Consider the following 25,000-nt stretch of genomic DNA (forward strand, 5'->3'; position numbering starts at 1 on the left):
AGAGGTGATAGTGTCTGGCATGGAGACATACATTCCTCACTCTTTCACTCGACCTAAACCTTCCAAACCTTGGTCTGGAAAGTTTAAGAAGCCTTTTTTTGGAAGCCTGGTTTTGGGAGCCTGGTTTTGGAAGTCTGTTTTCGTGCTATACATGATAGGTGGCCCAAAAAAGGTACTTGAGACTTCCATCACCTGACTCTCATGCATTTTATATTTCTGCCCGGAATCATGCCAAGTATCTTCTCCAACTAGCCAAAAACTCCTTCATCAATAGAAAGTCTCAAAATCTTTCAAGATCTAACTCCCCTCGTGACTTATGGCATCTAGCCAAAATTATCTCCAATAACTTTGCTTCTTCATCTTTCTCTCCTTTATTTCAACCTGATGGCACCACTGCCATCTCATTTACTTCTCAAGCTGAACTCTTCTGTCAAAATTTTGCTAAAAGCTCTACCTTGGATGGTTCAGGGCTTATACCTTCCTTTTCTCCATCCTCCAACTACTTCATGCTACCCAATAAGATCCTTCGCAGTGATGCTTTCCATGCTCTCGCTGGCCTTAACCCTCGGAAGGCTTATGGACTTGATGGGGTCCTTCATATTGTTCTTCAAAACTGTGCTTCTGTGCCTAGTCAAACTCTTCCAACTCTGTCTATCAACATCTACCTTTCCTTCTTGTTGATCAGCCTGTTCCTAAAGACCGCTCCAATCCCTCAAACTACCGTCCTATTGTTTTAATTTCCTGCCTCTCTGAAGTTTTTATAATTTATCCTCAACAGGAGGATTCTTAAACATCTAGCACCTCACAGCCTTTTATCTGATCACCAGTATGGGTTCCGTCAAGGTTGCTCTACTAGTGATCTTTTGGCTCTCTTTACCAAGTCTTGGTCATCCTCTTTTAGGGATTTTGGTGAAACTTTTGTTGTTGCCATAAACATATTAAAGCTTTGATTTCCAAACTACGCTCCTATGGCTTCTATCCTTCTCTCTGTAATTCATCTTAAGTTTCTTTTCTGACCGTTTTATTCCTGCTTTGGTAGACGGTCACCGTTCTTCTCCTAAGACTGTTAACTGTGGTGGTCCTCAGGCTTCTATCCTGTCACCCACTCTCTTCCTATTATTCATCAGTGATCTAAACCAAACTTTTTGTCCTCTCCATTCCTACGCTGATGATACCATCTTGCCTTTTTCCACGTCTTTTCGTAGACGTCCAACCCTTCAGGAAGTAAACAGCTCACACAGGGAAGCCACAGAACGCATGACTTCTGATATCTGAAATTTCCGATTTGGGCAGAGCAAACTTAGTATTGTTTAATGCCTCAAAAACTCAATTCCTCCATCTTTCAACTCGACACAACCTTCCACATAACTATCCCCTCTTCTTCAATGACACTCAACTGCCCCCACTTCTACACTGAACATCCTCCGTCTGTCCTTTACTTATAATCTAAACTGGAAACTTCACATATCATCTCTTGCTAAAACAGCTTGTATAACGTTAGATGTTCTGAGTCGTTTCCGCCAGTTTTTCTTAAGCCCTCAACTGATAACTCTGTACAGGGGCTTTATCTGTCCATGTATGGAGTATGCTTCACATATATGGAGGGATTCCACTCATACTGTTTTCTTAGACAACGTGGAATCAAAATCTTTTCGTCTTATCAACTCCTCTCCTCTACCTGACTGTTTTCAGCCTCTCTCATCGCTGCAGTGTTGCATCGCTTGGTATCTTCTACCACTATTTTCATGCTAACTGCCTCCCATACTCTTGCAGCCTCGCTGTACAAGACTTTATTCTTTCTCTCGCCTCTGTTCCGTTCACCTCTCTAATGCAAGAGTTAACCAGTACTCTCAATCATTCATTCCTTTTTTAGGTAAACACTGGAACTCCCTGCCTGGTTCTGGATTTCCTTCTTTCTGGGACATGAACTATTTCAAAGAGGGAAGTTATTTGATCATTCTATTTGGTATTGCTGTGGAAACTGGCATATAAGTGGACCTTTTTTTATTAAAATTTTTGTTGTCCTTGGCCAGTGGCCCTCAAACACACAAACATAAAAAAAAATAATAATAATATTTATGGGAGTGGGTGAGGGAGAGATTGGAAATTCGTGTCTTAAAATTTGTCTGAGAGAAGGATGAAACTGAATTAAAAAATATTTGATAATCAAGCAATAATACATGCAATAAATTTTTAATCTCGAATAAAATTCACCGTAAATGGGGAATAAAGTGGGAACTAATCCAGTGAATGACCTCAGGTGGAAAGAAACAATAGCAGATTACTTGTATCCGGTGATGTTCTGGCTACCATCAAGAAGAAATGCAAAGAAAATAAAAAGGTATGCCTATAGTGTTTTGAAGAGGGAGAGCAATAAGGTTGTCACTAGAGCAGGGAAGAGGATCCAGAAAATCCAAGCCCTATAGAGACCGTGTAAAAGGAATTGGCTGGAGGATATCGTGATAAAACAGCGAAGAGAGATCAGAGTAGGAAAACAATGTGTTGTCTTTTTTTTTCATGAAGTTGACCGACAGTGTTGGTGACATCCAATAATAATGGTAATGATTGTGAGCGAGAGTGATGCTTGCTGTTTTCTTCTATTGCATGGGTCGACTCTTTGAATAGAGTTATTAGTAGTGACGTGTTCATGGATGTGGTAAAGGTACACTTTTTTAGTGTCGCCTTTACTGGCCACGACCTGTTTCTTGATAACTACGTGTACTGAACATGTCATGATTCATTCCACGGCCAGAAGATGAGTTGAGCGTGTATGGAGGTTTGCAGTAGAGGGAGTAGACTGACGGGGCTGTAATCATGTCTGTGTGTGAGGTGATAAAATAATCATGAGTGGCAGGCAGGTGGTGGTGTGAAGGTCGGGGCTGGTGTTCCTGGCTGGCAGTACTGGAGAGGGCTTCCGCGTGGCGGGAACAATAGATTGTCGCTCAATATCCCGCTGCCTCCAACAATCAACTTCCATCATGTAGTCATCATCCTCAATTCATTGTACACACCATCGATCTACTGCTCGGTCGTATGTTTGCCATTTGTCTGTCCTTTGAAGATAAATTGTGATGTTAAGGGAAAGGGGCGTGTCAGAGGGTTTCCTTTACTACTTACTTAACTATGGGAGTTCTCTTGTCTCATCATCCCTTCTCCATTGTTTCTTATCGGTGAGGCCAACAGTATGAAAATGATCGCAACTCGTGATGAAGGAGAGTCTTAAGATAGTGTGAAGGAGACATTCGGTAAACACTGGCGTGATTAAAAGAAGTCACTGAACTTGATCAGATAAGATCGATCCCTGTCGTGAAAGGGTGTGCACCAGACTATCTATAACGCTTCCTGTTTTTTTATTTCTCTCTCTTTTTATGAGTTAATCACGGCAAGCGTGTTTATTTACTGGGACGAACAAAGGAGAGCTGGTAGAGGGGCAAGTTTGACTGGGGGCGGCGGTGAAGAGAATAGGTCAAGAATTCCTGGCATGGACATAATTTTATCGGCAAAGGTACTGAGATGAATCGCCTGACACTTTCCCGAGGTGCTGTGCGGGAGAAGGCGAGACCATGTTAGTTTTTCCCTGAAGTCTTGGCGTTGGTGGAAAACTGGAGTGATCTGTACATATGCAACCTACATTTGTGTAATTACATGCCTTCAGATTTTTTACCAATTACGCTGATAACACACACACACACACACACACACACACGATATCGTCTAAGTAAGATAACATTCCATAAATATCAGACTTGGAATAGGAGGCCCTGTTGCCTAATAGACTAACACTTCCATTCCACTCCCACAAAGCAATTACATTCGTCTCTGGCAAAGAAAAAAAAAAAAAGCCTTACGTAAAAGTGCCATACAAGGAAGGGTAATAAATTTTCCTGCTGGCCAAATTACAAGTTCTTAGCTAAGGGTGAGTGTTATTAAGTGCTTGTAACTCGTCTCCTTCAAGTTATTTAGAGAGGAACTGCGTCATTCTCTATTCTCTCTCTACTCGCACTGGATTATGAGGTGTTGTAGTGTACTTTTATTCGTGCCTTGTAACTTTTTTTTTCTCATGTTATACTGTCATTCTACCTCTCTGCCTACCTACCTACTATTTGTCTATCTATCTATCTGCCTATCTGTGTATCTATCTATCTACCTGTCTATTCGTACATGTACCTACTTTCTGCCTATCGAACCGCGTAAAAATTATGAAGATTTGAATGAATCTAGGAGTGGTAGAGTGCGGTCTGGCATTATCTTCTCGCCACAGGGATTACTTGCCATTGGTATTCAGTCAAGAAGTCCCACATAGCGACAACGTTGTAGTCAGACGGAATCTCAAAATATTTTCTCATAGTTATTTATTTATTTATTTATTTATTTATTTTATTCATTTATTTATTTATTTTATTTTTTTTTCGTGTGTGTGTGGATGTGTGTATAGGGGAGCGTCCCGAAGAATAAGTAATATGGAACAAAACAGAATCACTATTTATTTTCCTACGGATGAGGTAAAGAAGAAGAAAAAAATAAATAAATAAACGGGAAGAACTCATTTTTTTCACACTTGTCAGGGAGACCTTTTCAGGGAAAACAATAAACAAGATAAAATAAATAAATGAATGAATAAATAAATAAAATAATAAAATAAAATAAAAATAAGAAAGGTGGATATATAAAAGACAGTCCGGTTACAGTGCCGTTCCGTAAAATAACGGAAGAAGAACCAGGAGACAACGGGTTGTTTAGTGTCTGAGGAGTATTGATATCTCGTCTCTGAGACAGTTCAAGTCGTAGGAAAACGGAGCAACAGGAAGAGAGTCCCATAGTTTACCAGTGAAAGGGATAAAACCTTGAAGTAATACCGCGTTTCAGTCATTTCCTCAGTCCATCTCACCACAAGTTCACATTAGCCTGTGAGATTTCGTAGTGTGCTTATTCCTGCCTTGGTCCCTGCCTGTGGTGGTGCACGAGAATGAAAAACAATATAGTCTCTCATCCTTGGTAGTGTATTCTGTGGTTAAATGCACCTACTTGACATCACTACTGAGAGGCACCTACCGTTGTGGCCGCCGTTGGTATACACGCGTAGGAAGGTGAGGCTGAGGGCGTCCAGCATATCATGAGTTAGGCCATCGAGATGAGCGTAGAACCCAACATTTCCAAGACCGTCCCGGATACCCCGACGCTCCGTCAACTCCGGGCTTCCAGAGCGATTGAGGTGCAGTTTTGAAGCGTATCTGAGCCACCACTCACTGTTCTCCTTTGACTTATGTTGCCTCGTTTCAAAGGTCTTGTAATCAGGTAGATTCCTCAGGTTCCTCGGGTCATGCGTCCATTCAGTTGTTTGGGTGGCAGAGATTTGCCTTCGCGTGTGGTCTTGTGTCTGTGCCTCGCCATGTAACGCTTCTCCTGCCAGACATACGACGCACAGAGTCGCCAAATAAGATGCCATTGTGGTCCACGTCTTGTCTTAGTTTATATTTCCTGAAGCCAACAGCCAGGAATTTGGACAATGTCTGAAAGAGAATGAACTAATAGATATAAAACGGACACACACACACACACACACACACACACACACACACACACTTATATGACAGCAGCAGTGATTAGAGGACTCAGCTTATAACCAAGTCGTCCAGATTTCGAATTCGTGCCCTATTCAAAAGTACGTGGCATTGTCTTCCACTATGCGGTGGCGTCACGATAACTTTTCAGAGGACACGAATTAATGAAAAAGGAACAACCTTTACATGGGATAGTTTGAGAAAAAGCAGCACAACCACCCGTGAGTAGTCTGGCAGTTTTATACATGTGACTGAACATATTCGCACATTCCTCCACCAGCACGTTGATAAAATAGACCCATAGACAAGTACTTACGTAGTCTAGACACGTTGTCCTCGTATACAGTACGAAAAATTACACTGACATCAGTACTGTAAAGATGCTTGCTGGAACACACACACACACACACACACACACACACACACACACACAGAATTACCTTGCTAATTGACTATTTAACCACTAACGCGCGCACAAGTCTTCCCCCTTCCACACATCATTAGCTAGCACGTCAGTGGAGCTGCTGCCACAACATTTAACTAACTATATTCTCGAGGGGCAGGCATTAATTCCATATGCACTTTTCCTCAATAAATGTGTTGAGTGATTGATTGGTGGAGCAAGGTTATAATCGATCGTATAAATTGAGGGATCTTAACGAGTTATCACAGCTGCAGACACGCTCCAGCTGCTGTATTAGACAGGATAGAGATGTATAACAGTCTAGATATATTAGTAATAGGGAAATTCTGGGTGTTCCTTCCTTAAACGTGTCCGTAACTACAAAATGTCGTGTACTGTTACTGCCATAAACACGATAAAGATGTACAGCAGACTTGATATTTTAGCCATGCTCTTTCCTTAAACCTGTCAATAGCTAGAAGATGCTGTGTGCTGATAAAAAAGAGAATGTGTTTAACGATCCATTTATTAAGATCTATCAACATCTACCTGGTCATCATTTGAGAACTTTGGCAAGTGTTATTGTGTTACGGTGTTCTCTATGACTGATCATTACCTATCTTAACATCTGGGCAAGTAAGTACACAGTGCCTACTCATCATAGTGGCGGAATTATCATTGTTTAAGAACGCGTTTTGGCATTTATTTATTCGAATATACCCCGCATTTCTTATTCAGTGTGTAATACATGTGTAATACACAGTGTTTTGAAACAAATTTATGAGATGAAGCAGCGGGGCTCAAGATGCACGACTCGCTGCTAGTTGAGCACAAGGATAGCCGTGACTCAAGAGCGAGGCCCACTCTGAGTGAGGTGCGTGAGGTGGTCACTGTGTACAAAAGTATCATGAACAAACTTATCTGGCAGTATTAAATGTGTTGTTTTTTTTTTCCTTTTGCATTACAGTATTTCATCGTCCATGGTTGAGTAAGAAGCAACTAATGAAGTACACTCCTACACATGTTAACGTGTCACAAATGCACTTCAGTGTTCCATCCATCATAATGTTTCCTTTTTAGCTATGAAATGTATTTTGTAGTATTTATCATGACACGCCTGACAAGAGTGTTCAGTGAATTGCACAAAGCTAAATGTGCATAATACTTTTGAATTTGACGATTTTAGACGTGATTTAAATCACAATGACTGCAAATAATAATCTGTTGCCACTGAAACGAGTAGTATGCTGTGTATTACCGTGCACGCGTCGCATCCTCACATGCAGCACCCAAGACAGTCACTACATCCAACCCTGAATTACTGAAGAATGTGTTTCATGTGTGCCCTTCGTAAGAATGTGAAATTTGACATGCGAGGTTATCACAGCACAGTACTGCGGTCAATTCCACCACGATGCAACAAGAAATGCTCATCAGAATTTCAGTTACGTGTTGTATGTCGAAATTCCAACGAAGTCTCACAGCATTGTGGGATGAATTACGAACACGAAACATTTTCCAGAAGAGAATGAAAACCTGAACTGTCAAAATAATGCACAAAAATGTCTGGTGACTTAAAAAAAAAAAAAGGAAGCGTGGAGGATTCGGATATGACTTCAGCATTACATGAATAGTTACATTCTTACCAGGTTTTCATAATGAACGTGATAAGGATTATTGGAGACTAAGGTTTGTGCATCATGTAGCTCACATAAATTCTATGACACCACAGGTGCTGGATTCCTTTCTAGGATTGTACTGATGTGAAGGTAACAGCTTAAGCTTATTAGAAAATTTATAATCTTTTGGCCAGCAAATGCTCCAAGATCATTCAATGATGGAATGCGAGTAATGGATACTGCATGGCCTATCTGTATTCAAAAAGTGAAACTGGAGCATAACACCCTTTAGGTATTACGCCCACATTCATGAGACGCCTCTACGACTCCTGCTATTACTACTATTACTACTACTACTACTACTACTACTACTACCACTACTACTACTACTACTACTACTACTACTACTACTACTACTGCTGCTGCTGCTGCTACTACTACTAGTTGTTGTTGTTGTTGTTGTTGTTGTTGTTGTTGTTGTTGTTATTATTATTACTATTATTATTATTATTATTATTATTTATTTATTTTTTATTGGATCGGATTCATGAGAATCTCGAAAAAAAAAAAAAACGCATTGAAATTTGCATCACTGACGGTAAACAACAAATTGAAGATATTACTGAAGAAAAGTTATTAGAAATTTACACTTCTCCTGTGTCCAGACTTTTGGGTCAACCTGTGTATTAAAGCCACTGAAATCAATAAGTAGACTATTCAAAGTCTCTCATGGTAGCCACATAAACACTTATACGACTGTTGTCGTATAATGCCTAAAAATGTTCTCTATCTTGGAAGGATTAGCAGCAGAAAGACCATGATATGAAAAATAGACTTTCCTAAACAATTTGCCACACCAGGCAAGGCAGATAAAGCTGCTTGGTAATCAAACAAGGATAAGGTTATCAGATAACTCCCAAAAAATTTCAAAACTACTTCATCTTAGGTGAATGCACAGCTGACTCCAGTTCTAAAGTAGAAAAAGAAAAGTGGAAGCCACTAGTAACCAAACAAAGAGAAGACTATCAGATGTTTCTTCTTCAATTTCATCACAAATAATCCAAAGTGAGGAGACTTTACCTGCTAACTTTACTCACTAAACTTTATTTTCACTTAATTTCATAAAGAAAAATCTACGACTGTTAGATTTAAGAACGAAATTCGCAACCACGTGTGTTGAAGTAGTTAATTTACTTCACTGCGGCAACAGACGGTCTGGGCATGTAAAAATTTTTATCAACTTACAATTTAGAAAGCATGAGTATCTTATTGGTACTGTCAAGATTTTGTAACCCTTTCATTACTCAAGTAATGAGATCCAGCACCGATATGTGACCGCAAGGTTTATTATGGTGCACGTGAAGGAACGCGAGACTGATACAACAATATTCATATTGTGCAGGATATAAAGAATTTCAGAATCAAGCACAGAAAATACTTTCAGTGGGCTGGACTGACTGTGATGGTGTCCTGTCCCGGGTTCAAGGCGTGAGGAGAGACCACCCGTCACTGCACATTCAGTCTGCGGGTGGCGCTGGGGTGCGGGCGCTGGGGCTACTCCAGCGTGACTGTATGTGCTGACGTGGCCTCGGGTGTGAGTTGGGGCCTCGCGCTTGCTCCCTGCTGGCCCTTGCCCCTAAGACGCCTGGTACAATGAGCCCTCCTTCGCCTTCTGCTGCTCACCACTGTAAGAGCTTCCATATTCGGCCTCTGTTGACACTTGCTTGAAAAGGAACAAATATCCATTCCTTATATTTTTAACTCTCAATCTTCTTATCCAGTCTCAGTTTGTTATCACAGTCAAGTGCAAAGAAGACAGATCTCTTTCTTCCTTTGTCGGATGTCTGTGTTAAGTATATGTGCAGGAGAACGTCAGAAACCCATGATGGAAGAGCGTAAGAACATAAAGTAAGGGGAGCTGCCAGAAGCCTGAAGGCCTACATGTGACGGTCTCTAAATATGACCCAATTATCTATAACCACTATCTTCCGTATTCTTTAATTCATCTAATTTCTTAAAGCTTCCTTTTGACTCTTGACAAGCCTTTACAATCTATAAAACGACCGCTTGGCTTGTAGTGGAGTTCCAGCGGGAAGGAGAGTTGTGATTTATTCAATTTATTCAACACAACGCACCCTCACCTAAAAACCGAAGGACGCCACAGCAATATAGCACATGTTTGAGGCCCTTCATCATTCCCTGTGTGTGGGGGGAAGAGGAGCGTCACTACAACAAAAACTATTACTTTTTTTTTTTCCTGTTTTTCTATAGTTTACCCTTCCTGATCGATTCGGTGGAAGCCATTCGTTCATTATAAAGCACAGACAGGTGGCGTAACAAAACTTGTGTGTCGAGACGGCTTAAATCTTTCACAACACGAAAAAAAAAGAGAAAAAAAAAATGTGATTTGTTGACTTACGTGCATTTCCGACAAATTTCGCATGTGTTCTTTACAATTTGTGTTGCATTGGTTAGTTTGAAGCTCACGCATTTTTGTTTTTTCACACCTTCGCTTAGAGGTCTATTGTTATTATTATTATCTCTTAATATTTTTTTGCCTTGGAGTTTACACTTTTCTATTTTTATTTTCCTGCAACTCTGAATTGTGGGTCACATTTTTATATATATACATTTTTTTTCAGAACTAGGGTTGTAGGACACACTTTTTATTATTATATTATTATTATTATTATTATTATAACTTCCTGGTACCTTCTGTTTAGGGATCACACTTTACTTTCTTTCTTTTTCTTTTTAATTTCTTGTTATCTGTACTTTGCGGTTCACTCTTTTTACTCATTTTCAGATCACTTTGGTTCGAGAGTCAATTTTTTTTTTCTGATGTATTTAGGAGGTCGGATAACATTATGCTGAAATTACTAAAGACAGTAGTTGGGATTATGTCGTTAAGTGGTTAATTAGAATGTTTAAGTGTCTGATAGGAAAATAATGTCAGGTTTAAAAGCTGGCATGAGACACGTAATGTACAGTTGTTTAAAGGTAAAACAGAAAGGAATCGAGTTAAGCAGGTACAAAGGAGTTAATCTAATTAGGATAATACCGAATACGAAAAAAAAAAAAAAAATAGAACAGCAACTGAATGAGTTATTCAGACAATATTACTACTACTACTACTACTACTACTACTACTACTACTACTACTACTACTACTACTACTACTACTACTACTACTACTACTACTACTACTACTTTTTTTTCTACTACTACTACTACCTCCACCCCATGTTTATTGATGTGTCAATTAGGGGCTCCATTACTTGGAGGTCATTAGCCCCAGCTCCCGCTAATGACTGTGGCATCCAACCGTATCTAATACTCTATAATATAAACATTAGTTGTTAACTATAAATTCATTCTACCTCTACTCTATCTACTCTTATGCCACTCTCCACCACTGTAGCCTCGCAGTCGAGGCCTCCTAAGTCTGCAGGTATGGGAGTGGAATGCCTTGTCCCCCTGAGACACAGGAGGGCAGATCTGAGAAGGGAGAATGAGAGACGGCACCTCATCCATGCGACGACATGGCTCCTTGGCTGGTGCTTCTTTTCTGCCATTAGGTCGGCTAGTCTTGAGTAGAAGCACTGAGCCTTGGAGCTACTACTACTACTACTACTACTACTACTGCTGCTGCTGCTGCTGCTGCTGCTGCTGCTGCTGCTGCTGCTGCTGCTGCTACTACTACTACTACTACTACTACTACTACTACTACTACTACTACTACTACTACTACTACTACTATTTCTTCTCCTTTTTCTTTTTTTTCTTCTTCTTCTATAACAACAACAACAGCAACACAACAACAACAGCAACAACAACAGCATCAACAACAACAACAACAACAACAACAACAACAACAACAGCTACTACTACTACTACTACTACTACTACTACTACTACTGCTGCTATTAGCAGCAGTACCACCACCGCCGCCGCTAACACTACTACACTACCAGTTCACCTATACAAAGTGATACATAAGTAAAGAACCAATTTTGTATCGGCTTGCTGATAAGTTTGTGTATGTATGATTTCTCTGGTGACGAATGGTGACAAAGGGTAGTAATGACTGGTGATGAATAGCAATAGGGTTGAGGCCTATTGGTGAGGTCATCAGCGTTAGTGGAAGCGATAGGGGATGATGTTTTTTTTTTCTTTATGTAGGAAGGACACCGGCCAAGGGCAACAAAAATCCAATAAATAATAATAATAATAATAAAAAAAGGGGCCACTGAGATGCCAGTTCCCGAATAGAGTCCAAAGCTGTAATCTAAAATTGAAGGATAAGTGTCTTGAAATTTCCTCTTGAAGGAGTTCAAGTCATAAGAAGGTGAAAATACAGAAGCAAGCAGGGAGTTCCAGAGTTTACCAGAGAAAGGGATGAATAACTGAGAATACTGGTTAAGTTTTGCATTAGAGAGGTGGACAGAATAGGGGTGAGAGAAAGAAGAAACTCTTGTGCAGTGAGGCCGCGGGAGGAGAGGAGGCATGCAGTTAGCAAGATCAGAAGAGCAGTTAGCATGAAAATAGCGGTAGAAGATCGCAAGAGATTTAACAGTGAAGCGATGGGAAAGTTGCTAAAGACAGTCAGTTAGAGGAGAGAAGTTGATGAGACGAAAAGCTTTTGGTTCCACCCTGTCTAGAAGGGCGGTATGAGTGGATTCCCTCCCGACATGTGAAGGATACTCCATACATGGACAGATAAGGCCCCTGTACAGAGTTAGTAGCTGGAAGGATAAGAAAAACTGGGGGAGACGTCTCAGAACACCTAACTTTATAGAAGCTGTTTTAGTTAGAGATGAGATGTGAAGTTTCGAGTTTAGGTTATAAGTAAAGGACAGACTAAGGATGTTCATTGTAGAAGAGGGGGACAGTTGAGTGTCAATGAAGAAGAGGGGATAGTTGTCTGGAAGGTTGTGTTAGAAGGTTTGGCTAGCTGGAGAACAGACTTGGCATAGTTTCGGGCATAAGGGCATATATATATATATATATATATATATATATATATATATATATATATATATATATATATATATATATATATATATATATATATATATATATAGGAGGAGGCAGTAGACACCTGCCGAAACGATAATTACTTCCAGTGAGGTCTAAAGCACTGTTCAGGGGGTGCTGTGAACTTATCATTAAACCCAGCTGTGACCTCACTGAACGTTTCCCTTTGTGTCTCACAACACAAGGGGGTAGTCACAGCCTGCCCTCCAAAGACAACTCTCTTCCTCCACACAAAACTACAAGCACCTAATAACACACACACCCTTCACTCAAAAATTTTAAAATCATGGCGACTCCTACACCAGCCTCGGAGTCCCCATCTGGGGAGGGGACCATAAATGTCCCCAGGTCGGACTGCCTTTCCGTCGACGACCCTAAGTGTCTTGACACCCCCCTCAACTTTTTCTTCATTAACTTCTGCAACATTCGCGGTCTAAGATCTAATTTTCAATCTGTAGAACACCACCTCTCCTCTTCTAAACCTCATCTTCTTTTCCTCACTGAAACTCAGGTGTCTGAGGCAACTGACAGTAGCCCCTTTTCTGTTCCCTCCTACTTTCTCTATCCTCATTTTCGATCCAAAGCTGGATGCTGCGTTTATGTGCGCAATGACTTAACCTGCTCTCGTGCCCACGCTCTTGAATCTTCCGAGTTTTCCACCATCTGGCTACGACTACAGAGTCATTCTCATACTAAATTTATCTGTGCTGTATACCTCTCTCCTAACTCCTCTGACTATAAGAAATTCTTTGACTACTTAACTTCCAAAGTGGAGCACATTCTGACCCTCTTCCCTTTTGCAGAGATCTCCATTCTTGGAGACTTCAATGTTCACCACCAGCTTTGGCTTTCCTCTTCCTTCACTGACCATCCTGGTGAACTAGCCTACAACTTTGCTATCCTCCATGACCTAGAGCAATTGGTGCAACACCCTACTCGTATTCCTGACCGTCTTGGAGATACGCCCAACATTCTTGACCTTTTCCTGACCTCTAATCCTTCTGCTTATGCTGTCACCCTTTCTTCTCCGTTGGGCTCCTCAAATCACAATCTCATATCTTTATCTTGTCCTATCACTCCAATCCCTCCTCAGGATCCCCCTAAGCGAAGGTGCCTCTGGCGTTTTGCCTCTGCTAGTTGGGGGGACCTGAGGAGGTATTTTGTTGATTTTCCTTGGAATGACTACTGCTTCCGTGTCAGAGACCCGTTTTTGTGTGCTGAGCGCATAACAGAGGTGATAGTGTCTGGCATGGAGGCGTACATTCCTCACTCTTTTTCTCGTCCCAAACCTTCTAAACCTTGGTTTAACACAGCTTGTTCTCGTACTATACATGATAGAGAGGTGGCCCACAAAAGGTACTTAAGCCTTCCATCACCAGAATCTCATGCACTTTATATTTCTGCCCGGAACCATGCCAAGTCTGTTCTCCAACTAGCCAAAAACTCCTTCATTAACAGAAAATGTCAAAACCTTTCAAGATCTAACTCCCCTCGTGATTTCTGGCATCTAGCCAAAAATATCTCCAATAACTTTGCTTCTTCTTCTTTCCCTCCTCTACTTCAACCAGATGGCACCACTGCTATCACATCTATTTCTAAAGCTGAACTCTTTGCTCAAACCTTTGCTAAAAACTGTACCTTGGACGATTCTGGGCTTGTTCCTCCCTCTCATCCACCCTCTGACTACTTCATGCCATGTATTAAAATTCTTCGTAATGATGTTTTTCATGCCCTCGCTGGTCTAAACCCTCGGAAGGCTTATGGACCTGATGGGGTCCCTCCTATTGTTCTCCGAAACTGTGCCTCCGTGCTTGCATCTTGCCTAGTCAAACTCTTTCAGCTGTGTCTGTCAACATCTACCTTTCCTTCTTGCTGGAAGTTTGCCTACATTCAACCTGTTCCTAAAAAGGGTGACCGCTCTAATCCCTCAAACTACCGTCCTATTGCTTTAATTTCCTGCTTATCTAAAGTTTTTGAATCTACCCTCAACAGGAAGATTCTTAAACATCTATCACTTCACAACCTTCTATCTGATCGCCAGTATGGGTTCCGTCAAGGCCGCTCTACTGGTGATCTTCTGGCTTTCCTTACTGAGTCTTGGTCATCCTCTTTTAGAGACTTTGGTGAAACTTTTGCTGTTGCCTTGGACATATCAAAAGCCTTTGATAGAGTCTGGCACAAAGCTTTGATTTCCAAACTACCCTCCTACGGTTTCTATCCTTCTCTCTGTAACTTCATCTCAAGTTTCCTTTCTGACCGTTCTATTGCTGCTGTGGTAGACGGTCACTGTTCTTCTCCTAAATCTATTAACAGTGGTGTTCCTCAGGGTTCTGTCCTGTCACCCACTCTCTTCTTATTATTCATTAATGATCTTCTAAACCAAACTTCTTGTCCTATCCACTCCTATGCTGATGATACCACCCTGCACTTTTCCACGTCTTTTCATAGACGTCCAACCCTTCAGGAGGTAAACATATCACGCAGGGAAGCCACAGAACGCCTGACTTCTGATCTTTCTAAAATTTCTGATTGGGGCAGAGCAAACTTGGTATTGTTCAATGCCTCAAAAACTCAATTCCTCCATCTATCAACTCGACATAATCTTCCAGACAACTATCCCCTCTTCTTCAATGACACTCAACTGTCTCCTTCTTCTACACTGAACATCCTCGGTCTGTCCTTTACTTATAATCTGAACTGGAAACTTCACATCTCATCTCTAGCTAAAACAGCTTCTATGAAGTTAGGTGTTCTGAGACGTCTCCGCCAGTTTTTCTCACCCCTCCAGCTGCTAACTCTGTACAAGGGCCTTATCCGTCCATGTATGGAGTATGCTTCACATGTCTGGGGGGGTTCCAGTCATACTGCTCTTCTAGACAGGGTGGAATCAAAAGCTTTTCGTCTCATCAACTCCTCTCCTCTAACTGACTGTCTTCAGCCCCTCTCTCACCGCCGCAATGTTGCATATCTAGCTGTCTTCTACCGCTATTTTCATGCCAACTGCTCTTCTGATCTTGCTAGCTGCATGCCTCCCCTCCTTCCGCGGCCTCGCTGCACAAGACTTTCTTCTTTCTCTCACCCCTATTCTGTCCACCTCTCTAACGCAAGAGTTAACCAGTATTCTCAGTCATTCATCCCTTTCTCTGGTAAACTCTGGAACTCCCTGTCTTCTTCTGTATTTCCACCTTCCTATGACTTGAATTCCTTCAAGAGGGAGGTTTCAAGACACTTATCCACCAATTTTTGACCACTGCTTTGACCCTTTTATGGGACTGGCATTTCAGTGGGCATTTTTTTTATTAGATTTTTGTTGCCCTTGGCCAGTATCCTTCCTACATAAAAAAAAAAAAAAAAATTATATATATATATATATATATATATATATATATATATATATATATATATATATATATATATATATATATATATATATATATATATATATATATATATATATATATATATATATATATATATATATATATAATAGAGACCCGTCCCATCAGGAATGGGATTCCGATCCGTGTGCCAAATTTCAATAAAAGGACATATCCCTTAAGTAGCGTGAGAAAGATAAACTGCAGTGAGACGCCCGCCACACCTGTGTTGTCTCAGATAAAGAACCGTGACCCACCACAGGTTTTATTGCCAACATGTAATGCGTTTACAGCTCAGGGTCCAACCAATAATGCAACGTCTTGTTTGTATATTTATGATTTCATGTAAAACACTCATTTACCATCCTTATCTTTATAAAGTATTAGACAGTATATTCAAATAGTTCTTCTTTTTGTTCAGAATTCTGATTTCTTGCTTCCGAAGCTTGCTTTTCTCTCTTTACTTAAGTTCAACAAACATCAAGGCAAAACATGATGAGCATTATGCTTCTGTTTGCTTGTCTGTTATTCTTACTTGCTAACGCTCCCAAAATTATGCCAGCTTTGTAAAGGAGGAAGAAATATTACATTTTTAATGTAATATGGATATGGAATGTTAATAATGACTCTGTTGGACAGACTGGTTTCATTACCTACATGTATCTGTCTGTCCGTCTGTCTCTGTAGATATCTAGGTAACCTGCTATTCCTTTATCTCCGTATTTATCTACCTACCTATCTTGTTATAAGTTGATGCGACTACCACTTTGTATCGAGATTTGGATGGTCAACCCCTTTGTTCTGAGATTGATGTTACCTCTCCACTACTGTTCCTGGTTTAAATGAGATATTGCCCAGTTGATGATGATGCTTGCCACTGCTGGATCAGATGAGGAGACTGGTGTGATGAAAGTGTGGAGCTTGGTATTGTTGGTAGTGTGGAGGTGGATAGTAAGTTGATATAGTTGATGTGTACGAGTAAAAGACATGAATGCTGAGAGTTCTTCTTGATTTAATAATAGAGAGAATGTGCACACTTGATACGAGACGAAACACAGATGATTATAACGTGACGATTGGTTGTTCTCTGTCTCTCTCTCTCTCTCTCTGATGTGATATGAGCTGTTGCTCGTGATGATGACTGAGCAGTGTCTCTCAAGACACTGTGACTCGGACGGGAACTGAGTGACCAAGACTGACACTCTGGCTGGAACTCTTACTGGGACTGAGTGGAACTCAGCTGGAACTGCGGACTAGGCTATATTTATCTCAGAGAAGTGGATCATGAGTACAACTTCTGGGATGAAGAATGACCAATGAGATGCCAAGAAATGGGGTGGAAGAGCCAATGGGAGAGCTCGTTATTTGGCCAATGACCAGAAAGGAAAGACTCAAGAGTGAGCACAGGTGTTTTCCCTAAGGACTGGAAGTGGGTGTGAAATTTCCTTGAGAGGAGGAGAAAGGTTAAAAATAGAATAAACTGGTTGGTCATGGCACACGTGGGATGAATATATGAACACATCGCATGTGGGATGGATATATGAAATGATGAATATACATACATATGATAATACTTGTGAAGACAGATACATATGCCTTCCCCCATGAAAAATGCATCCTCGCATTTGGACATAACAATAAAGAGAGCAGTAAGATGGGAGCAATTAACTGATAATACATGACATTAGAGAGAGAGTACGGAATGAGAACCTTAATAATAACATACAGACACGATAATACGATATAATACATATACAACACATATAAGGAAGAGAAATATACACATATACAGGATGTTGAAACTGGATGATTAAACCTTAGGGTGGGAAGGAAGTTTCAGTCTGTAAGGTGTGTGTGTGGGGTTTGAAGGGTCTGCTAAATTAGAATTTAATGATACCTGATGTGCACACTCATTATCAAATCCCTTGTTCACACGCTTCAAATGATCGACATGGACGATCTGTTCTACTAAGGCTTTAAGATCTAGAATTTTTACTTTGTGGCCATGGAGAGATTCGATTATATGGTGTGGCCCAAAGAATAATTGATCTAGTTTAGAGTTGCTATCGTGAACTCTGGCGAAGACTATAACACCGACTTTAGTGGAAGAACCTGTTGCTCTACAATGTTGTTTCCATAGCATCTCAGCTTGCGATGCAGTGAGACGATCATGAATGAGCTGGTGAGTGAACTGAAAATCGCAGAGGTGACATTTGACGTAGTCATCCATGTTGTAGACAGGACGTGGCGTGCTGTGGAGAAATTCATATGGAAGACGCTTGTCGGTACCAAACAGCACGAAATGTGGAGACTCATTGATGGTGGAATGGATTGCTGAGTTGATAGAGCAGGCTATCTGGGGAAGTCATTCGCTCCATGAGTGCTTTGCTTCTGTTATGTAACGCAAGAACTTCAAGGGTACATTTATTATGATGCTCTACTTGGCCATTTGAACTAGGTGAGTGAGGGACGATGTTACATTTCTTGATATGAAATTCTTTACAAATCTCCTGTAAGACAGAGTTATTAAATTCAGCGCCATTGTCAGATAAGGTGACACGAGGAGAGTTATAATGACAAATTATGTTGTCAATGATTGCGTGACCAACAGAAGTTGCAATTTTGTCCTTGAGAGGAACAAGAATGGTGAAGTGAGTGAAATTATCCATACAAACAAGATACTGATAACTGTTCTCAGTTAGTAGAAGTTTGAGCAGGTCAACAGAGACTGAGTCCCAAGGGGTGGAAGTGATGGGGTGTGTAAGAGATGGACTCTGTCGAGCGAGTGAGGGACGATGGGAAGCACACTGAGAACAGAGCGCACAGTAATGGAAAATATCTTTCCTCATAGTCGGCCAGAAATATGATCGCTTTGTTTGTGCAAGGCATTTGTCCCGACCTGGATGTCCTGCGTGGGGTGAGTCGTGAACATGGTGAAGTATGGTACTCACTAACGATTGAGGTATCACGAGGTGAGATAAACGTTCACTAGAATCGTCAGTAGAGACATTACTCGACTTATACAAGAGACCGTCATGCATGAAAAACGTATCAGCACTCACTTGCAACTCAGGAAGATTTGTCTCATTACCAGATTCGAGGTAATAAGCAACACTAGAACAGAAGGCGTTTGAATATTGGCGTTTCCTTGCCATGGTTGGCATGGCAAGATTCTCTGTGATGGCGGAGATAGCGGCAACATTGCATGATAGTGTGTCTACCACTGAGTTTGCCTTGCCGGGAACTTATGAAAATGTAGGATTAAATTCTTGAATCGTGAGATGCCAGCGAACAAATTGACCTGTGAAGTTGTTGCCTTTGAAGGTCTCTGTGATAGCGTAATGATCAGTGTGGACATGAATCTTATAGCCTAAGATGAGTTCGCGAAAATTACTTCACGCCCAGATCACGGCGAGACTTCCACGCTTTGTGACGTCATAATTTTGCTCTGCCTTGTTGAGAAGTCTGCTAGCATACGCTAATACGTGATATTAACCAAGTGAGTCTTTCTGCATAAGAACAGCACCGACTCCAAAGCCAGAAGCGTCAGTGTATAAGAAGAAATCTTTCTCGAAATTAGGATATATGATCATCCGTGATAGGCGGGAGAGAAGACATGTCATGGCTGTCAGATGCAGGTACATTATTGAGAGAGGAAGAAGGTAAATCATCGAAGATAACAACTTTCTCAGAGTAAGGCAAGGCTTCTCCAAGTAGCACACCTGCTTTGAGCTTGGCAGGCGTAGATATGACATTTTTCAGCCCGATTTTACAGAATCCATTGTTATCGATTGTGATAAGAACGGATTCTAACTCAACACCTTTACATGGAGGTTGTTGTGCATAACATAGGATATCAGTGCATGATACAGCAGACTTAACCTTAGCGTTTCCAACATATAAAGCACATTCAGATAGCATTACCAGATCTGCTAGAAATGTGTGTTTACAAGGAGTTACATCGTGTCTGACTGGAAAGATGAATGAGAATGAGGCTGTGAGACAGGCAAACTAGATGGTGTAACACAAGAATCCCGTGTAGATAACATCTGATCGCTAGTAGAAGGAAGAGTTGCAACAGATGTTATTACACCAGCAAGAAAGGAAGTATCAGAGAGAAGAACAGTAGGAATATAAGTATCCCCTTGATCGATTTTATTGATGGCAGAGGAAAGACTAATGTCATATTTGCACATTGTGTTGAAACCTCTGAGAAGATCAGCATTGAAAGATGTATCTGATAAAATGTAGAAGTAATCACATATGTCTGGTTCCTGAGGTGATAAAGACAGTGATAAGGATACTTTCCCGTAAGGTAAGATAATTTTCCCTGATATACAATTGAGATTAATATCAGGAGGTAAAGTAGTGATGTGACTGTGAGAAGAGGAAGTGAGTCTTCTATGTACATCCATCTTGAAAAGGTTAACTGCAGCACCCGTGTCAAAGAAAGCTTTGACACATAACATATGTGATAATGCTATTGAATAATCCAGCATATCGAATGTTAATTGAAGGAAATGCTGAGTTAGGAGGATGTATAAAGCATACCTTGTGTTTTATACGATGTTTAGGTACCTAGGAAGGTGAAGATTTGAGGATGGAAGATGATGTTATGATGGAATGGTCAGAGAAGGGCGTGGAGAGTTTTCCAACGATGTTTGTGGAGCCTGAGACTGTGCATGATAATGCCTGCAGTCTTCTAAGAAATGACCTACCCTTTTGTGGAAGGAACAGAATACTTCAGGATTGAATGATTGTCTTCCTGAGCTATCAAGAACAACCTTACACTGCGCGAGAACATGACCAGGCAGCTTGCAACGGTTGCAGGTGACATTTCTTGATCTCGATTTCGATCAAGAGCACTGATAGCGAGATGAAGGGGATATGCGTCTAATGTAACGTCCACGAGAAGGAGAAGAAGAACGGGACGGTGGGTAATGAGGAGAGGTGAAAGAGGCACCGAGTACCTGGACAGGATCAGAGGTGGGAAGGGGACGCTTATCAGAAATGATTGCAGACATCATATATGTAATCTGATTTGTGGAATTTGTGGCGACCTGGAAATTGGGATTATCAAGGAAGGTGGTAAACAAAATATAAGCTATGAGTCTTTTTAGCTCATCTTTTGATAGTGAGTCATCTGAAAACCACTGAGTTTTAGAGCTGAGCGACCAGTTCTGAGCTCAGAGAGGAAGCAATGTTTTCTGCCTGGTAAGGATTAGTGTGTGAGCGGACGTGCTGTGAGATAGATTTGGAGAGTTTGAGAAGATAATGGGTGGCTCCAAGCTTGGAATGACTCTGGAAATGATTTCTGAAGTGAGTGCTGAAGTCTTCAAAGGTAGTGAGAGAAGCAAATTTGTCCGATTTAACCAACAGGCCAGCGAGACTCGAAGCCTCGTGACAGATACATGATTTTAAAATGGATATATTTCCTTATCAGATGTGGTTGCACGTCGAGTGCATTCCTCCTCAATTCTTCGAATAAACTGATGAACAGTCTCTTTGCCAGCACCAGAAAAAAATTAGGAAAGTGATGAGATTAGTGTATGACAGTGATATGAGGAGTAGCGGTGGTTTCAGTAGACATTGTGGCAGGTAATGAAGGAGATAGTGCAGACTGTGAGCATGTTTGCATGAGCGACGTGAAGCGCACAGATAATCAAGGAATAATATGCACAGAATTATAAAACACAGAATAGCACATAATATGATAACACAGAATAGTACACAATATGAGAACACAGACAACAACAAATAATAATGAAAGACAGAAGGGAATGATTTAACCACTGATAAGCAGACAGACAGACAGACAGACGGCAGGAGACGGATAGACAGACAGACAGACAGACAGAGAATTAGATAAATAGGCAGATAGCCGTCACTTAATAGCAGAAGAAGGAAGAGTGGAAAGACAAGAATAATCTGAATCGGATTGCATACTTAAATGTTGGCGAAGGAGTAACAGCAGATGACTGGAGGAACACAGCTGGGGCAGACGTGGGGAGGATGATCTTGGACGAGTCCGGGCAGAGAGGCGGTGACAGTGAGGAAAGTGAGTCCGGTGGCAGTGAGGCGGAAAAGCAAGCCTCGGAATCAAGAAATCAGAATTGCGAACGAAAACAAGCCTTTTTTTTTTAATATACTGTCTAATACTTTATAAAGACAAAGATGGTAAATGAGTGTTTATACGAAATCATAAATATACAAACAAGACGCTGCGTTGTTGGTTCGACCTTGAGTTGTATACGCATTACATGTTGGCACTGAAACCTGTGGTGGGTTACAGTTCTTTATCTCAGACAACACAGGAACAGGTGTGGCGGGCGTCTCACTGCATATATATATATATATATATATATATATATATATATATATATATATATATATATATATATATATATATATATATATATATATATATATATATATATATATATATATATATATATATATATATATATATATATATATATATATATATATATATATATATATATATATATATATATATATATATATATATATATATATATATTATTATTATTATTATTATTATCAGTTATATCTGTCTACTTACCTATCTATCCTTTAGGATAGATAGTTTAACGCGATGTGGTGTGATCATGTGCTGAATTTTCAACAGTTACACCGAATCATATAAGGGAAGAATTACTTAAGAACATAAGATAAAAAGGGAAGCTACAAGAAGCGGTCAGGCCTACACAAGACACGTGGGAAACAGTTGATAAGAGTGGTGTATAATGTGTAGGGCCACAGCTGATTGTTTGATTGCTGGAGTGAGTTATGTTGATAAGTAACAGTCTGAATGCCGCCTAGGTCTTTGTCACACTGGATAGGAGAATAACTGATGTTGCTAAGGAGAGAGGGCAGAGGGACAGTTTGGTTCTCGGTTGAATGGATCTATGGTGATACCAGAATCACTAATACCTTATTCTTCAGTAGCAACGCATGTTTAATCTCTTGTCTGTGTGCCTGCCTCTAATGAAAGTTATCGGGATCTTTAAAGATATTTCCATGATTTTAGTGATATTTTAACAAGAATTTTGCATCATAACTGAAAAAAAAAAACTTCCACGAGAACCTGACCAATGATCTCTTTAGTCTTTGGGAAATTGTCTATAAGATAATTAAGCGTTTATGAATACAGAACAAGCTAATGGGATGAATAATAGTGTTTATTTGTGGTTATGTATACTCTGCAGGCTCTAAAGATTATTTTGAATTTATATTTTTATTCTTACAAAAAAAAAAAGAAAAATGGTGCTATAATAGATTGCTAGGTATAGTAATGAATTATGAGTAATTTTGTACAAAGCAGTGCAAGATTCTCAAAGAAACTAATTATGTGAAGAAAACAAAAAATAAGTAGTAGTAGTAGTAGTAGTAGTAGTAGTAGTAGTAGTAGTAGTAGTAGTAGTAGAAGTAGTAGTAGTAGTAGTAGTAGTAGTAGTAGTAGTAGTAATAGTAGTAGTAGTAGTAGTAGTAGTAGTGGTAGTAGGAGTATGCTTCACATGTCTGGGGTTTCTACTCATACCGCTCTTCTAGACAGGATAGAATCAAAAGATTTTGTCTTATCAACTCCTCTCCTCTAAATGACTATCTTCAGCCTCTTTTTCATCGCCACAATGTTGCATCTCTTGCCATCTTTTACCGCTATTTTCATGCTAACTGCTTTTCTGATCTTACTAACTGCATGCTTCCCCTCCCGCGGCCTCGCTACACAAGACTTCTTTCTCTCACCTCTATTCTATCCACCTCTCTAATGCAAGAATAAACCAGTATTCTCAATCATTCATCTCTTTCTCTGGTAAACTCTGGAACTCCCTGCCTGCTTCTGTATTTCCACCTTACTGGGACTTTAACTCCTTCAAGAGAGAGGTTTCAATACACTTATCCTTCAGCTCTTGACTACCGCTTTGGACCCTGTTCGGGGACCGACATCTCAGTGGGCCTTTTTTTTTTAATTGGATTTTTGTTGCCCTTTGTCGGTGTCCCTCATACATATAAAAAAAAGAAGTTTTATTTAAAATCTTGAGAGAGAGAGAGAGAGAGAGAGAGAGAGAGAGAGAGAGAGAGAGAGAGAGAGAGAGAGAGAGAGAGAGAGGTTTCCTAGAATATTTTTATTATCTTTGTGATAGTAATTTAACTTATATTAATTGCACTCTGTTAATCGCACGAATATTAGTGTTTGCAAACAAACAAACAGTGTGCTCTCTCTCTCTCTCTCTCTCTCTCTCTCTGATCTTTAACCTAAATGTAACACGAAAGTAAATCACATCTTGTTGACAAAATAATGCTCACGAGATGACATGATGCCTCATTGTGTCTTTCAGAAAGCACATGCAGGACAGTATGACATCTCTCTCTTTGTGTCTGTAGAACTGCAAATCTTGAGACATCACGATAGCACACGATAATGTCAGCTCTAAGCAAGCAAGTCAAACATGTGTCCAAAGTTTATGCAATCTAAACGAAAAATAATTTACGTATTCACACCGCATTCTCGAAGACATTTGTAACAACACCTTCTTAGTACCCTACGAACATCTTAGCTACACCGAGCTAAGAAGACCACTTACGAAGCATTCTTAAATGACTTCCTCGACCGGTGTAACTAAGATGTTCTTAGCTACACCTTGTTCACTTCAACCAATCAACGTGCGCGATACGAATCGGTTTGTCAGGAAATATAAACAACTGCCTGGGCCCTGGGGCTAGACCACTCGAATACACACCTTCAAGCATGGAGCCACCGAAAGCCAAACGCGATAGAAAACCAACTTTTCCAGTGCTGAAATGTTTACCTTAATAGAGGAGGTGAAGAAGAAGAGGAGTCATAACAAGGGAGGTGAGTGAATCTCTTAGCAGTGTAATAAAGAAACATGGATTTGTATTACTGCACTTGTGTGTGCACGACGGGGTATTCCAACGGTGGGAAAAAAAAAAAAAAAATGAAAATGGCGGTGAGTTGGATTA

The 25,000-nt window shown here is 40.4% G+C and overlaps 2 protein-coding genes across 8 annotated transcripts in view; one reads left to right on the forward strand and one right to left on the reverse strand.

The window, feature by feature from the left end:
- LOC135107766 (probable glutamate receptor) overlaps positions 1 to 16,986 on the reverse strand; it is a 34,007-nt gene extending 17,021 nt beyond the window's left edge. Inside the window, exon 1 of the mRNA XM_064018099.1 lies at positions 16,826 to 16,986. Coding sequence (XP_063874169.1) covers positions 16,826 to 16,986 — 161 coding nt within the window. The remainder of the gene's footprint in view (positions 1 to 16,825) is intronic.
- Positions 1 to 25,000, forward strand: part of LOC135107299 (succinate-semialdehyde dehydrogenase, mitochondrial-like) — a 77,382-nt gene that overhangs the window by 12,630 nt on the left and 39,752 nt on the right. For 2 of the 7 annotated variants that reach the window (XM_064016988.1, XM_064016991.1), the window contains exon 3: positions 9,028 to 9,270. The exons of the other annotated variants lie outside the window; for them this stretch is intronic. The gene's annotated coding sequence lies outside the window, so the exon portion shown is untranslated. The remainder of the gene's footprint in view (positions 1 to 9,027; positions 9,271 to 25,000) is intronic. 7 annotated transcript variants of the gene reach the window in all.

The sequence above is a fragment of the Scylla paramamosain genome, chromosome 15 (genome assembly GCF_035594125.1).
Source record: "Scylla paramamosain isolate STU-SP2022 chromosome 15, ASM3559412v1, whole genome shotgun sequence".
Taxonomy (NCBI): domain Eukaryota; kingdom Metazoa; phylum Arthropoda; class Malacostraca; order Decapoda; family Portunidae; genus Scylla; species Scylla paramamosain.